Genomic DNA, 14,959 nt, shown 5'->3' with positions numbered 1-14,959 from the left:
CATCGAGCTTGCGAGACTATGGGGGCTTAAACAGTCTTTAACCAACTTGCAAGGAATCGTGGCGATTCCTTGCAGTGCCCGTGACATTCAAGCTCAATGCGCATGCGCATTGAGCTTAAAAGCGCGTGCACATGCCCCCAGCCGCCTGCCTTGCATGTATTTTCCCTCAGGCGCACTCCTCCCACACCCCCGCTCCGCCCCCTCCCCTGCCTGCCGTGTCGCATTTCTTCAGTTCCCTCAGCCGCACTCCAGGCCCCTGCTGCTTTCACACCCTCTCCCCGCTCCGCCCCCTGCCCGCCGTGTCGCATTTCTCCTCCCCCCTCCCCTTCTCTGCCTTCCCTCCGTCTTGTTTTTTTTTTTTTACCCGCTCCGCCCCCTCCCCTGCCCGCCGTGTCGCATTTCTCCTCCCCCCCCCTTCTCAGAATGTGAACATGCTGTTTTATGTTTTGAAAACCGTGCAAAAAAACCTCACAAAGACATGGTTCCGTACACCACCGAATAGAATGTGTTCCCAAGAAGTGTGTGTAATAGGAAGCGTTAAAAATGGATCTTCTGTTCGTCGTTACTTCCGTTCTATTGCTTTGCAGTAACGCGAAGCATCTTCCGTGATACACGCTTCTCGTACAGCCAGTGCTGCTTTGGCTCAACCCACCAGCAATGCTCTTTGGAGTAGTTTCCGCCCCCTCCCAATGCTCTTTGCATGTGAGAGGTGACGTAATTCCCAATGTGTCATCAGTGGAAGAAAATACCAAAGGTTTCGTGCTGTCGTACACATTAAGCCAATGCTATAACTTAACGTACACATGCAAACCAACGTAAGTACATTTTACCAGAGCCCAAGGGAGATTCTCATGATAAATGCCGATTGATTACTGTTAGCTTACATTCGAAGTAGGTCTGCTCTTCAAAGCGAATCTGTCCAGAGGCTATGTACAGTGCGAGCTGTGGGCTAAGTATTCTTAGCTGGACACCAAAGGAAACATACTTTGGATTGCATCTGGTCGCCAGAACACTAAAATCAGATTTCCTTCTAAATGTACCAACCCAAAACGCGCTCTGTAAAATATTTAAGTAATCGTTGGGTGGTTTATACCTATATAGATATTAAAAGATCAAAACGATGCTGCGGTACAGGCGTCATAGTTATTGGTTTTTAGGATGGGGAGTAGGCTATATAATTCCAGGATTTGTTTTTCTAGGGAAGAAAGACGTAAACTACTGAAAAGGGTTTGTGAAATAGCTCGGCGGATTGTTCGAAAACAACCATGTTTGCGGCCAGTTTTATTTTGTGATTCATCATGCCTATGCTGCAAGAACAGAGCATTACCCGACTATGGGTCCTTGGAGCAATCGTGTTACAGTAACATTTCCGATTCCGTGTCCTTGAATCTGTTTGCATTTTTATGCTGCAGACAAAAGACTGATTCCTCGTTCCCTCCCTTTCCTCCCATTCATTTGCAACCGGGATAGGAACCTCTGCAAATCCTAGCTAACAAAGCGGTACAACAGCTAGCTCCAATTTATTTTTTAGGGCATCTCTGAATTCCTTTTTGTACTGGATTGAACCCTGATCTTTTGCTTTGGTAGGAGATTTAGTTTGTTCTTTAAAGTTTCCTGAATTCTGAGTTGCATATCTCACTTCCCTACTCGGTTTTTTTCATACAAGAAGGTAGAGGGGACGATTGTGAGCGCCCACTAAGCCCAAAGATTGCTATGCACACCTGCTAATGATCCAGTCTTTTTTTTTTTTTTTAATCGAGAAAAAAATGCACTCGCCGTCTGTTCCCTCAGCCGCACTCCAGGCCCCTGCTGCTTTCACACCCTCTCCCCGCTCCGCCCCCTCCCCTGCCCGCCGTGTCGCATTTCTCCTCCCCCTCCCCTGCACTGCCTTCCCTCCGTCTTGTTTTTTTTTTTACCCGCTCCGCCCCCTCCCCTGCCCGCCGTGTCGCATTTCTCCTCCCCCCCCCCTTCTCAGACTGTGATCTTGGCCCGATGCCGGCTACGGCTCAGTTTTTTTTTTGACTGAGTTGCTGGCTTCACCTCTTTACATCTGACAAACTAGCAAAGGCCATTGAACCACTGCGCCTCACTCCCTTCTCACTTTACTTCCATTTAGCAACCTCCAATCTCTATTATCGATTGATGACTACCAAACGTTTCTGTGGAGATATGCTGGTTAAATCTGATTTTGTAAGAGGACTTGTATACCCTGTGTGCTGCCTAAGAACAAACCATATTTGAAACCTTTTCAGCTCAAATTATCTGTTATTTATCGGAGGAAGTAGCCCCGTCTTCTATTTTCTCTTACTGTGCAGTAAAAGTCCTTGATCTGTATGACTCGTACCGCCGGCCGTTTCCTCAGCTGATGTAGAAGGCACGTGTTAATTTCCTACTATCTCACTTCTGACACTTCTATTTATTAGGCAATCTTAAGGTCTGGAAATTTGCTTTTCGACATCCTATGTCTGTCTGAGTTTGAATGGGGGAGGTTTTTTTTCTCTCCACCAGCTCCCGTGAAACCTCTTTCCTAATCTCTAGTTTTCCATTTGCATCGTGGACCGGTCTGTTGAAACTGGCGTGTGCGGAAGCGGTTTCTTCCAATGTTACATTTAAGTTGTTAATCACACCGATATCAATTTCTGTCTCGTGATGATGCAATGATTTTATAATGTCAGTAACGCACCATGGGTCTAGAAAAGAGGCAGTACCCTGCTACTGTAGTGTCTGCTGACTCTGCATAATATTGAGTCCTCTTCAGAATGCTGTGCCCGCCTAACAAGCACTTGCAAACTCAATAGGTTTTGGTTTGATGTGCAGCACTAACACACAAGAGTGAAATATAGTTGGGGAAACCTGCCGGTGCAGATAGAGGGACCGCAGTTGTAAATGGGCTTTGATTAAATAAATGCATCCGTTTATTGTGATTTTTCAAATATTACATCCATTCTCTACTGGTGTGCAACCTTTATCTGTAGTACCCTTGCAAGGTGCAAGCCAGCTGTTGACTGTAAGGCAGAAAAACCCCAGGGCTATCAGAAAATGGAGGCTCTGTGGCTGCCTTGAGAGAATGTACGTTCATCGACCATTGTGGGTTATTTTAGCCGTTTATTGGGATGTCCTTTTATGGGGACATTACTAATAGGTTTGTAGTTTTATTTTGCGGAAAGTAAGCATCAGTGTGTGTGAGATCTGTCAGATGGCAAAATGCTGTCATCCACTGTTAATACAACCGTTTTTTAAAATTTTTTTCGTTATCTAAGACCGATGTTACTAAAATAATATGTATAACATATATTGCATAATACACATTTTGTCTCTATGCACTACTGCGCAGTAGTGCATGGGGCAGCTCACTCCAGATATTGGCTAACTGTGAGTGACTGCACTCTGCTTTTTCACAAAGAACACACCCGCACATAAAGTAGCACTCGTCAGTTCCAGAGATTACTGTGGCAAAGTCTGCTTTTTTGACCCCCCCCCCCCCCCCTACACAAAAAAAAAAAAAAACTTTAGGTCTCGCCTCTCAATGCGCATTAAGCGGAGCGAGACTATAGGGGCTTAAACAGAGGTTTAACTAAACTGGCGATTTGATGCTGTGCCCGTGCGCTTTTAGGTCAATGCGCAAGCGCATTGACCTAAAATGCACGTGCACAGCATCAAATCACCAGCCATCTGTTCCCCAGCAGCTCTTCCCTCTCCGCCCCACAAGCTTCCCCCAGCGTGCGCTCTGCCTCAGCCGCACTCCTCCCACACCTTTGAAGTGAAGCTTAGCTTCACTTCAAAGGTCCCTGCTGCTTCACACTATTCACGGCCGCCAGGCTGTGTCTCTCCCTCATCGCCGCTCTCCCCGCTCCTCCCCCTGCTGTGGCCGTGTCGCATTTCTCCTCCCCCCCCCCTCCCCACAGCAATGCCCTCCGTCTTGTTGTGATAAACTACCCAAACTCTAAAACCCATTCAAGTGAATTGCATTTAACTGGGCGAATACACCTTGGTCGTAGCAGCGGGAAATAGATCGTTTTCACTAAAATAAGTGCCACCAGAGATCTTAGCTGCCCTCGCTCTTCTATTTCCCACAGTGTGCCTCTCCTCTCTTTCTACTTCTCATCCCTGATATATCCCCCACCCTCACCCCCTCACTCACCCTCAGTGCTACAACACATAGGTGTCACATTTGCGAAAGATAAAACTATTGGCATTGTAAAGAACAAAGCTATTAATTTCGCTATTTTCAAAAAAAACACATAAATGAAAAATGTGTCCTTTACAATACCAATAGCTCAAACTTTCCTAATGCAAGACCTATTGCATTGCTGTGCTTCTCTCCCCTGCTGCGCTTCTCTCCCCTGCTGCACTCTCCTGCTCTCTAGAGATGTGGCCTAACGACCAGAGCTGCCATTTAAGTCACGTAAATACAAAACATGTTGCATTCCAAATGCTTTAGGTGTCACATTCGCTAAAGTTATAACTATTGGCATTGTAAATGACAAAGCTATCAATTTAGCTATTTTAAAAAACAAAATATAAATAAAATATTTGTCATTTACAAGACCAATAACTCCAACTTTTCTAATGCGAGACCTATTGCATTTCCAATGCTTGTTTAGATTACAACTAATCTGTGGACTTCTATACAAGACTCTATATAAGAATCTAAACTCAGACAAGGTAAACCATTAGGTCATGTTTTAGTCGGTTTTACCCTCAGCTTATTTTCTATATCGGTTTGCATAATGTTCAATATATTATTCTAGGACAGTGCGCCCTCTCCGACTTAAAAACAGACTTTCTCTGGCTGGCCCTAACAAAACTACACGCCGCATTGGCAGACATATACGGCAGCGTCAGTCACTCTAAAAGGTACCATTGACTGATTATAATACATTATAATTAAAAGAGATTCCCGATTTATAAACACTAATTGACATAGTAATCTTTATTTATCTTTTCAGATTTTATTGATTCAACTATATTCTTCATCTAGGCACGTTTGCTCAGTATAAATTAGGGTAAATTATGAATGTGGAACTCGTGACGCTGTGAGACTCTATCCAACCACAAATTAATTGTCTAAAAAAAAAAACTGTTTCAGGCGAACATTTCCAACAGGCATGTAATTCAGTCCTGCTAGGACGCCCCTCGCCATCTATAATCCTCTAAATCTGCACTTAGCACACTCATAGCAGGTATTCAGATACTTTTCAATTTCGATATAAACTCATATCTAAATAAGGTCATAACTTTAGATTTATTTCCTGTTCCTACAGCATCTGTCAGAAAATGTACCGCTTATTGGGATTCATCTATCATTTGTGTGCTTTTTTTAAAATTATTTCCAATCAGTGATAGAGGTATGTAAATAAGATGATGTATCTCATATACTAAGCCCACTTTGATAAGCGCATTAGATTTTAATCACACGTTACCCTTCTACTATCATCTATTGATGCTATTATCTTGTCAACTAACTGCCAGAATCTACATGATTTACATTTTACTTGCAAAGTTTGTGTTTCGAACTAGGACTAAGTCAATATAGGCTTATGTTTCCTTCAACTTAGATTGATGCACTGTTAAGTCTTATCACTATCAAGTATGAATATTCGAGATAACAAGTACGAAACCACAAAACCTTGTGCTAATAATGTCTTTATCAAAAAATGGTGTCCCATTATCTGCAATGAGACAAATATTAGTATGTCATATGTCTAAATATGTACAATGTTTGGTTTTTGTTGTCTATTTTTTTGTAATTCTGATGTATGTATTTTTGTCATCACGAAGGTGTTATAGATAAAAAATGTCCCGAATCATGGATATATTTGTAACTGTAAATATTTTTGTTTCAGTTTACACTGGGTCATTACAAATATAAATTTCTACAGTCCTGAAGATGGTCTCACAGACTAACACTTAGGAGACCGAAACGTCGACCAGCGCCCTTTTCCTTTTTATCTATCAGATTGAAAAATTAGGAAAGGCGACATCTGGACCTACAGAGTTATCTATTTGTTTACGATTTTTACACCTGTAGGCCTGCCTTTATATATATATATATTTGTATTGTAAATTGATTACCTTTTAACTGAATGATAAATTCAATATTTTCCTATACACCTGCCTTATGTTTGTTCTTTAATGTTTATTTCATGTTGTGTAACAGTTTGTATATGTTTACTTGATCAGTAGAAAAAGTACTATTTTGGATAGAGTCCTTCAGAGGACCATTGAATTGTCCTTATAAGCCTCTTTAAATCATTTCAAAAAACTTAGTTGTGAAAACAAATTCCCTTGAAGGCACTTTTTACCCTTCAATAGAATATAGAGCCGGAGTGGTGGGTCACTGGACTCAAAGTATATGTAATATTTAATGTACAGCTAGAGTGAATAGAATAGAGGTAAGGCCATGCACAGCATGCCTCCTCCATAAACCCTAGGGCGCTGTGGAGCTGATTGAGGACAGATGTCCGGCTGCAATTCTTCTTGCATAGGATTTCTGTGGGAAGCCTCTCTCCCTCTGCTTCACTTGTACAAAGTATTAACAAGGTTATACTTTCCACTTTTGGGTCGGATGTGTGATGCGAAGCTTGAGATGTCAATGAAGACTATTAGGGCTTTTGTCGATACTCAGCCATCTGCAGATTTCTGATCATTACGTATTTCTGGGCAAAAAATTACACCCGGACAAAAATTAGCTATCATGGGTAAACACCAATAAAACCCTAGTGTTCACCTGGCTTGATATGCTGTGCACACCATGTAGAATAAGAGACTTCACTGACCTGTCCGGCAGTGTCGCAGAGCTGAAGCTTCACCGGCTTGCCATCAACGGCCACCACAGCTGTGGAGGGAAAGACACAAACACAAAGAAAGAAAAAAAAAAACACAAAGAGTTAGATGTCTGGGTGGCTCGAAGTTTTCCGTGAGAATATATGGCATGCTACCCCAACCTTTTTGTCTCGCTGTCTCTCCAATTAATTCTGATTTAATGACCTGAAAACTGGAACCTGATCAGTCGCTAACCCTCGGGCTGCGCTAGATTCATGGTTCTCAACCGATTTCACCGCGACCCATGAAATGGCAAATCACTGGATAGAAGAGAGGCTGTTTAAAGCAAACACAGAGGGAGTGGGTGAGTGACCGAGGAAGGGGGCTATCTGCTCATACTGCTTCATTCATTTTCTGGTCACGTTTCCTCACCAAAGGCTGGTGAAAAAGAATACCCAATGGAGTCATAAAATGAACACAAACCACCACGAGTGTTCATTGTATCCGTTTTATTTAGCGGCTTTAAAGCCCGTGTGGAATGTATTATTTTTGAACCAATAATTGGATCGTTGTAAGTTATAGTCTCACAGACACTGAAAAATCCAAATAGAAAATGTAATGGATTACACTTCAAAAGAAGCACTGCACTCCGTAAACAACCATACGATACTCCACTTAATTAAGTTCTCTGCATAATTTGAAAAATCTCACTTAAAAAAAAACCACATTGCATTAAGATCCATTTGTACATGGATATAACACCATTGCGCTTTCGTTTAGAAGTCCAAACACGTATTGTCATGTGCGGACATCTATTTGAATAAGAATATCAATAAAAACAAGCACTGGCGTTGCCAATAGGTCTCGCAGTAGGAAAGTTTGAGCTATTGGTTGTGTAAATGACAATGCCCTTTATGTATTCTAAATGATAACAACAGTGAAAGGCATTGTTATTTGTCATTGTAATAGTTCCACCTGTCGTACTGCGCGATCTATTGGCAACGTGAGTGTTGTTCGTGTGTGAGTGGCGTTGTGTGTGTGAGTGGCGTTGCGTGTGTGAGTGGCGTTGCGTGTGTGAGTGGCGTTGCCTGTGTGAGTGGCGTTGCCTGTGTGAGTGGTGTTGCGTGTGTGAGTGGCGTTGCTTGTGTGAGAGGTGTTGCCTGTGTGTGAGGCGTTGGCTGTGTAATTTGTGTTGCCTGTGTGAGTGGTGTTGCCTTTGTGAGTGGCGTTGGCTGTGTGAGTGTTGTTGGCAGTGTGAGTGGCGTTGCATGTGTGAGTGGCGTTGCATGTGGCAGTGGTGTTGCATGTGTGCGTAGTTGAGTGGCGTTGCGTAGTTGAGTGGTGTGGCGTTGTTTAGTGGCGTTGCATGTGTGAGTGGTGTTGCATGTTTGAGTGGCGTTGCATGTGTGAGTGTCGTTGCGTAGTTGAGTGTCGTTGCGTGGTTGAGTGGCTTTGCGTAGTTGAGTGGCTTTGCGTAGTTGAGTGGCATTGCGTAGTTGAGTGGCATTGGGTAGTTGAGTGGCGTTGCGTAGTTGAGTGTATTTTAGTAGATGAGTGGCGTTGCGTAGATGAGGGTGAGGTTTTTGAGTGTGAGTAAGGATGAGTGAGTGTGAGGGTGAGTGAGGTGTTTAGGGTGAGTGAGGAGTTGAGGGTGAGTGAGGTGTTGAGGGTGAGTGATGGTGAGGTGTTGAGGGTGAGGTGTTGAGCGTTATTGAGGTGTTGAGGGTGAGTGAGGGTGAGTGCGGGTGAGGAGTTGAGGTGGAGGCGTTGAGGGTGAGTGAGGGTGAGTGTGAGGTATTGTCATTGAGTGTGAGTAAGTGTGAGTGAGGGGGTGTGAGGGTGATGGGGTGTGAGGGTGAGGGTGTGTGAGCGTGAGGGTGTGTGAGTCTGACTGTGAGTTATTGTCATTGAGTGTGAGGGAGTGTGAGTGTGTGGGTGTGAGGCTGATGGGGTGTGAGCGTGAGGGGGTGTGAGTGTGTGAGTGTGAGCGTTCAGGAATTGAGGGTGAGTGCGTGTGAGGGTGAGTGAGGGTGACTGTGGAGTTGAGGGTGAGTGAGGTGTTGAGGGTGAGTGAGGTGTTGAGGGTGAGTGAGGTGTTGAGGGTGATTGAGGTGATGAGGGTGAGTGAGAGTGAGTGAGCGTGAGGGTGAGTGAGGGTGAATGTGAGTTGGGGTGAGGTGTTGATGGTGGGTGAGGGTGAGGGTGAGGCGTTGAGGGTGATTGAGGATGAGTGAGGGTGAGTGAGGAGTTGAGGGTGAGTGAGGGTGAGTGAGGGTGTGTGAGGGTGAGGGTGAGTGATGGTGATTGAGGGTGAGAGTGAGTGAGAGTGAGTGTGAGTGAGGGTGAGTGAGGGTGAGTGAGGTGTTGATGGTGAGGTGTTGAGGGTGAGGTGTTGATGGTGTTTTTTTTTGTGTGAGGTGTTGAGGGTGAGGTGTTGAGGGTGAGTAGTTGAGGGTGAGTGAGGGTGAGTGAGTGAGGGTGAGGTGTTGAGGGTGAGTGAGTGAGGATGAGGATTTGAGTGTGAGTGAGGGTGAGGTTTTGACAGTGAGGAGTTGAGGGTGAGGTGTTGAGGGTGAATGAGTTGAGGGTGAGTGAGGGTGAGTGAGTGAGTGTGTGGTGTTGAGGGTGAGTGAGGATGAGTGTGAGTGAGGGTGAGTGAGGAGTTGAGGGTGAGGCGTTGAGGGTGAGTGAGAGTGAGGATGAGTGAGGGTGAGTGAGTGTCAGTGAGGGTGAATTGTTGAGGGTGAGTGAGGATGAGTGAGAGTGATGGTGAGTCAGGTGTTGAGCGTGAGTCAGGTGTTGAGGGTGAGTGAGGAGTTGAGGGTGAGTGATTGTCAGGGTGAGTGAGGGTGAGGGTGGGTGAGGTGTTGAGGGAGAGTTGTAGAGGGTGAGTGAGGTGTTGAGGGTGAGTGAGGGTGAGTGAGGGTGGGTGTGGGTGGGGTGTTGAGGGAGTGAGTGTGAGTGTGTGAGGGGTGATGTTGAGGGGGTGATGTTGAGGGGGTGAGGGTGAGGGGATGAGTGTTAGGGGGTGTTAGGGTGTGAGGATGAGTGATGTTGTTTGCGTCTGAGAGTGTGTGAAGTGTCGTGAGTGTGAGTGTTGTGATGATTTTTAGGGGAGCGTGTTTGTGTGAGGGTAAGTTGTTTGAGGATGAGGGTGTGTGTGAGGGTGATTGAAGGTGTGTTTGTTGTTGTTATTCATAGTGTGTCTGAAGGTGTTTGACGGTGTGTGAGGGTGAGGGTGTGTGAGGGTGATTTTGAGTCATTTGTATTGAGTGGTGGTGTGAGGGTGATGGTGTGTGAGGGTGAGGGGTTGTGAGTTTGTGAGTGTGAGGATGAGTAAGTGTGTGTGAAGTTGAAGTTGTTTGATGGTCTATGAGAGAGATGTTGTGTTAGCGTTATTGAGCGTGTGTGAAGGAGTGTGATAGTATTGGTGTGTGAGGGTGATGTTATGAGTGTGTGTATTTTAATAGTAATGAAGTTTTTTTTTTCCTTTAACAAAAGGTGTCAGATGTTCCCTTTATATTCGTTCGGTCTTATGTGTAAATTTGTATTCCATGTAAGTGTGTATGTTTTGTAATAACAGTGTGTTGTGTTTGTAACGGGTTTGTGGAGTCCCTTTTTTGTGTTTTTTTTTCAAAATGGCCGACCTTTTGCGTCACGTCGACGTCGGCTATGTTTAGCGCTCTAGTTTTTTTTTGAGTTGTGTGTGTTTTTTGTTTACGTTTTTTTTTAGCCAATCGGAGCGCGACGTTTTTGACGTAGCGTTCCGATTTGCATACGTCAACGGTGGAATTCCCCAGAACTCGAGAATGTTGGTGGGCGGAAGGCGTGTTCTTGTTCCTGTGGTGTTGCTGCGTCGTTTGACAGGTAAGAATGTAATCTTAAGTGTGTTTTAATGTAATGTAATGTAGTATATATACTATGTTAAAGTTAAAGACTTTAGAAATGTTTTTATTTCGATCGTAATAATTGTAATTGTTTGTAATGTAACGTAAAGTATATCTTTTTTTTGGCGATATGTAATGTATATGTTTTGTTAAAGTGTAATGTAATGTTTTGTTTTGTTGTTTTGGTAATTCGACGTACAAAAGATTTTTTTTGAAATTTGAAGTGCTAAATTTGTTGTAATATATTGATGTAAGTTGTGTCTGCATTATTTTTTAGTGTGATGCTGAAGTAGTCGGATAATATGTTATTGACGTACTTGATGTCTGAAATGAAAATTTGTGTCTTTGCTGACTTTAGTATTGGTAGCAATGTATGAATTACATGTACAGTGATGTAATGTATTTTGTGTTTGCTTTTTGTGAAAGTATAGTTGTATTTCCGTAAGATGTTTATTATATTATAAAAAATTAAGTGTGAATAACTTCTATTGTCTATGCGTATGGCTTTTTGTGTAAGTGTCGACTATTGTTTTTAATCCGTCCCATTTTCCGGATGAATCGTTCTTGTTTATTGCCCTCAGAAAAAGTTGACTGTTTCAGAATAGTTGTATTTTTGAGAAAGAGTTTAATATTAGATGCAATTCTGTGTGAAGAATTGCTATAGTTGTATGCGTACCGTTTTGTAGTGTAAGACTTGACTATTGTCTTTAATCCGTCCCATTCTCCGGATGAATAGTGCTTGTTTATTGCCCCACGAAAAAGTAGGCTGTTTCACTTTTGTCTTTGTACATCCTCGTCCTCGCTTTCTGGCACATATTTGTATTTGTTTCCTTTGTGTAATATTGTTGTAATATTGTACGAATTAGATTTTATTTTAGGTCCGAAGCCTGATTACCATCCTTGCATCGTTTTAGGTCAATTTTTTTGAATTATTTTTTGTGTCTAACGTATCTGATGCAGTACTCCGTCGCCCCCCTTTTTTTCCGTTGTGAAATTTTTGGATGTGTATGAAAAAGGCCTAACATTCCTAAAATTGCAGAGTTGGTGAATGATGCATATTGTGTGAATGATGGAGATTGGGTGAATGATGCATAGTGGGTGAATGAAGCAGATTGGATGAATGATGGAGAGTGGGTGAATGATGGAGAGTGGGTGAATGATGGAGAGTGGGTGAATGATGGAGAGTGGATGAATGATGGGGAGTTGGTGAATGATAATGAGTGGGTGAATGATGGCGACTTTGTGAGTGATGGATAGTGGGTGAATGATGGATAGTGGGTGAATGATGGAGAGGCAGAGTGATGTTGCGTTTTTGATGGTAAGTGTGGGTAACTGAGGGTGAGTCGTTGAGGGTGAGTGAGTGTGATGTTGAGTGAAGGTGAGGGTGAGGTGTTGAAGGTGATTGAGGGTGAGGGTGAGGTGTTGAGGGTGAGTGAGGATGAGTTATTGTGAGGGTGAGTGAGGGAGGGTCATTGAGGGTGAGGTGTTGAGGGTGAGTGGGGGATGTGTTGAGAGTGACTGAGGGTGAGATGTTAAGGGTGAGTGAGTGTGAAGTGTTGAGGGTGAGTGATGATGAGTGAGGGTGAGTGAGGTGTTAAGGATGAGGTGTTGAGGGTGAGTGAGGGTGATGTTGAGTGTAGATGAGGGTGATGTGTTGAGTGTGAGTGAGGGGTTGGGTAAGGTGTTGTGGATGAGTGAGGGTAAGGTGTTGAGGGTGGGTGAAGGTAAGGTGTTGAGTGTGAGTGAGGGTTAGGGGTGAATTATTTTTTGAGGGTGAGGTGTTGAGGGTGAGTCATGTTGAGGGTGAGTTAGTGTTAAGGGATGATGGTGTGAGGGTGAAGGTGAATGATGGTGTGCGAGTGTGAGTGTGTGAGACTTATTGAGAATGTGTGTGGGTGTGTGAGGATGTGTTATTGTTTGTGAGGGTGGGTGTGTGTGAGGGTGGGGGTGTGTGAGTGTGGGAGCATGTGAGGGTGTGTTTTTGTGGTCATGAAGGTGAGTGTGGGTGAGGGTGGGTGAGGGTGAATGTGGGTGAGGTGTTCAGTGAGAGTGAGCGTGAGTGAAGTTGAGGGTGATAGTGAGTGTAGGTGAGTGTGAAGTGTTGAGGGTGAGTGAGGGTGAGGGTAAGGAGTTGTGGGTGAGTGAGGGTGAGGTGTTGTGGTCGAGTGAGCGTGATGTGTTGAGGGTGATTGATGTTGAGGGTGATTGCGGGTGAGATGTTGAGGGTGAGTGTGTCTGACTGAGGTTGAGGCCTTGATGTTGAGTGAGGGTGAGTGAGGGTGTGTAATTGTGGTTGAGGTGTTGAGGGTGAAGTTAGTGAGGGTGAGTTGTTGTGGGTGAGGATCAGAGGATGAATGAGGGTGAGGTGTTGAGGGTGAGTGAGGGTGAGGTAGTGAGGTCGCACTCTGCTGTTTATTTTTTCTCAGACTTGGCTTTTGCTTGTGTTTTTTGGACCCGTATGTGACTTGTTTTGCTGCTATGCCTTTTTTTTTGTTTGTTGATTGTTGTACTTTAAATTATTATGTATGCACTGTTTCTGTTCTCTTTGTGCTTTTCGTTGTTCTTTTTTCTAAATTTCAGTGAATTAGCTGCTACGATCGACAGGTAATGACAAATTTATTTTCATCTTCTTAAAGAGTGTATTTGTGATTTCTTATACTTTTGTTTATGAATTTGCTTATTGTGAAGGTAATGTCATTATTGTTTTAGGTCTTGTTTTGCTCGCATTTACCTTCGGTCTGTCTCCTTTCAGTAGAGCGTGTTTTGGATTTTATCAATGGCTGCTATTTCGGTTTAATTGTTGCCATGGATTGAGTTCCGTTTTGCCGTACGTGTTTTTCGGTCGCACTTGCCTTGTGTTTATTAATTTTCTTTTCCACGGTATCCCTGAAGTCCATTACAGCAGCACGCAGCAATCGCACATTATTAACATTCGGCACCCCCACAGTACGATTGAGCAATATCAGATCATCACTCTTGCCCACTAGAGCGGTATTTAGCACACCCCCAGTGTCATTTAGATATAGTAGTGCAGTACTGTACAGCAGCAAAGCATGCTTGTTTTGCTGTAATTGTGTGTGCAACGTAAATAAAGTTGGCCTAAAGCGTGGACTTCCGGCTGGTGTTGTGTGTGACTGTTGAAAGCGTGGACTGATGCCTGTTTGTGTGCGTGTATGCATGGTGAATGCATGCACTGATGACTGATGTGTGTGTACGCCTGGTGAAAGTGCCCATTGCTATCTATTAGTGTGTGTGGCTGTTAAAAGCGCACATTTTTTGATTGTATGACATTTGCCTGCTGAGTAATGCTGTAGTGGTAATGAGTGGTGCTGTGGTGGTAAATGTTTGTGTGTGGTTGTAGTGTGATAGTGTGTTCTTGTTGAATGATGCTGTTTCGGTGGTGTAGAGTGATGTTTGTGTGTTGCTGAGTGATGTTAGTGTGCTGCTTAGTAATGGTGTTGTTGTGATGTGTTGTTCTGTGCTAGTGATGAGTGGTGCTGTGTTGGTGTTTAATAATTACCAGCACAGCATAACTCAGCACCACAACAGTAGCAATTCTCCCAACAAGGCCATCACTGATGTCCACGAATGCAACACGCAGCAATACCACTTTATCTTTCTGCCCCCCCACAGTAACATTGAGCAACAACACAGCATCACCCTGCACTACCACATCTGTATTTCGGACACCAACAGTCTCATTGATACATAGTACTGCAGTACTGATGACTGTTATGTGTGTATGCCTGGTGAAAGTGCCTATTGATAGCTGTTGTTGTGTGTGTGACTGTTAAAAGCGTTCATGTTTTTATTGTATGACCTTTGTCTGTTGAGTTATGCTGTAGTGGTGATGAGTGGTGTTGTGGTGGTAAGTGTTTGTGTGTCGTTGTAGTGTGATAGTGTGTTGATTGTGAGTGAGGGTGAGGTGTTGAGGGTGAGTGGCTGATGGTGTGAGGGTGACGGTGTGAGGGTGACGGTGAGTGATTGTTGGTGAGGGTGAGGCTATGAGTCTTATTGAGAACATGAGTGGGTGTGCGAGGATGTGTGAGAGTGTTTTGTGTGGATGTGTGTGAGGGTGGGTGTGTGTGAGCGTGTGGGCATGTGAGTGTGTGATAGAGGTCATGAGGTTGAGTGAGGGTGAGTGAGGGTGAGGTGTTGAGGGTGAGGGGCTGAGGGTGAGTGTGGGTGAGGCGTTGAGGATGAGTTAGGGTGAGGTGTTGAGGGTGATTGAGGATGAGTGAGAGTGAGGGTGAGTGAGGTGTTAAGGGTGAGGTGTTGAGGGTGAGTGAAGTGTTGCTGTGGTGTTA

General features: G+C 44.1%; 1 protein-coding gene across 1 annotated transcript in view; it reads right to left on the bottom strand.

Moving 5' to 3' along the window:
• Nucleotides 1-14,959, bottom strand: part of RHOU (ras homolog family member U) — a 141,873-nt gene that overhangs the window by 83,218 nt on the left and 43,696 nt on the right. Inside the window, exon 2 of the mRNA XM_086927116.1 lies at nucleotides 6,780-6,838. Coding sequence (XP_086783242.1) covers nucleotides 6,780-6,838 — 59 coding nt within the window. The remainder of the gene's footprint in view (nucleotides 1-6,779; nucleotides 6,839-14,959) is intronic.

The sequence above is a fragment of the Lissotriton vulgaris genome, chromosome 6 (genome assembly GCF_964263255.1).
Source record: "Lissotriton vulgaris chromosome 6, aLisVul1.2, whole genome shotgun sequence".
Taxonomy (NCBI): Eukaryota; Metazoa; Chordata; class Amphibia; order Caudata; family Salamandridae; genus Lissotriton; species Lissotriton vulgaris.
The sequence above is the reverse complement of the archived record's forward strand: the minus strand, read 5'-3'. Positions and strand labels throughout refer to the sequence as shown.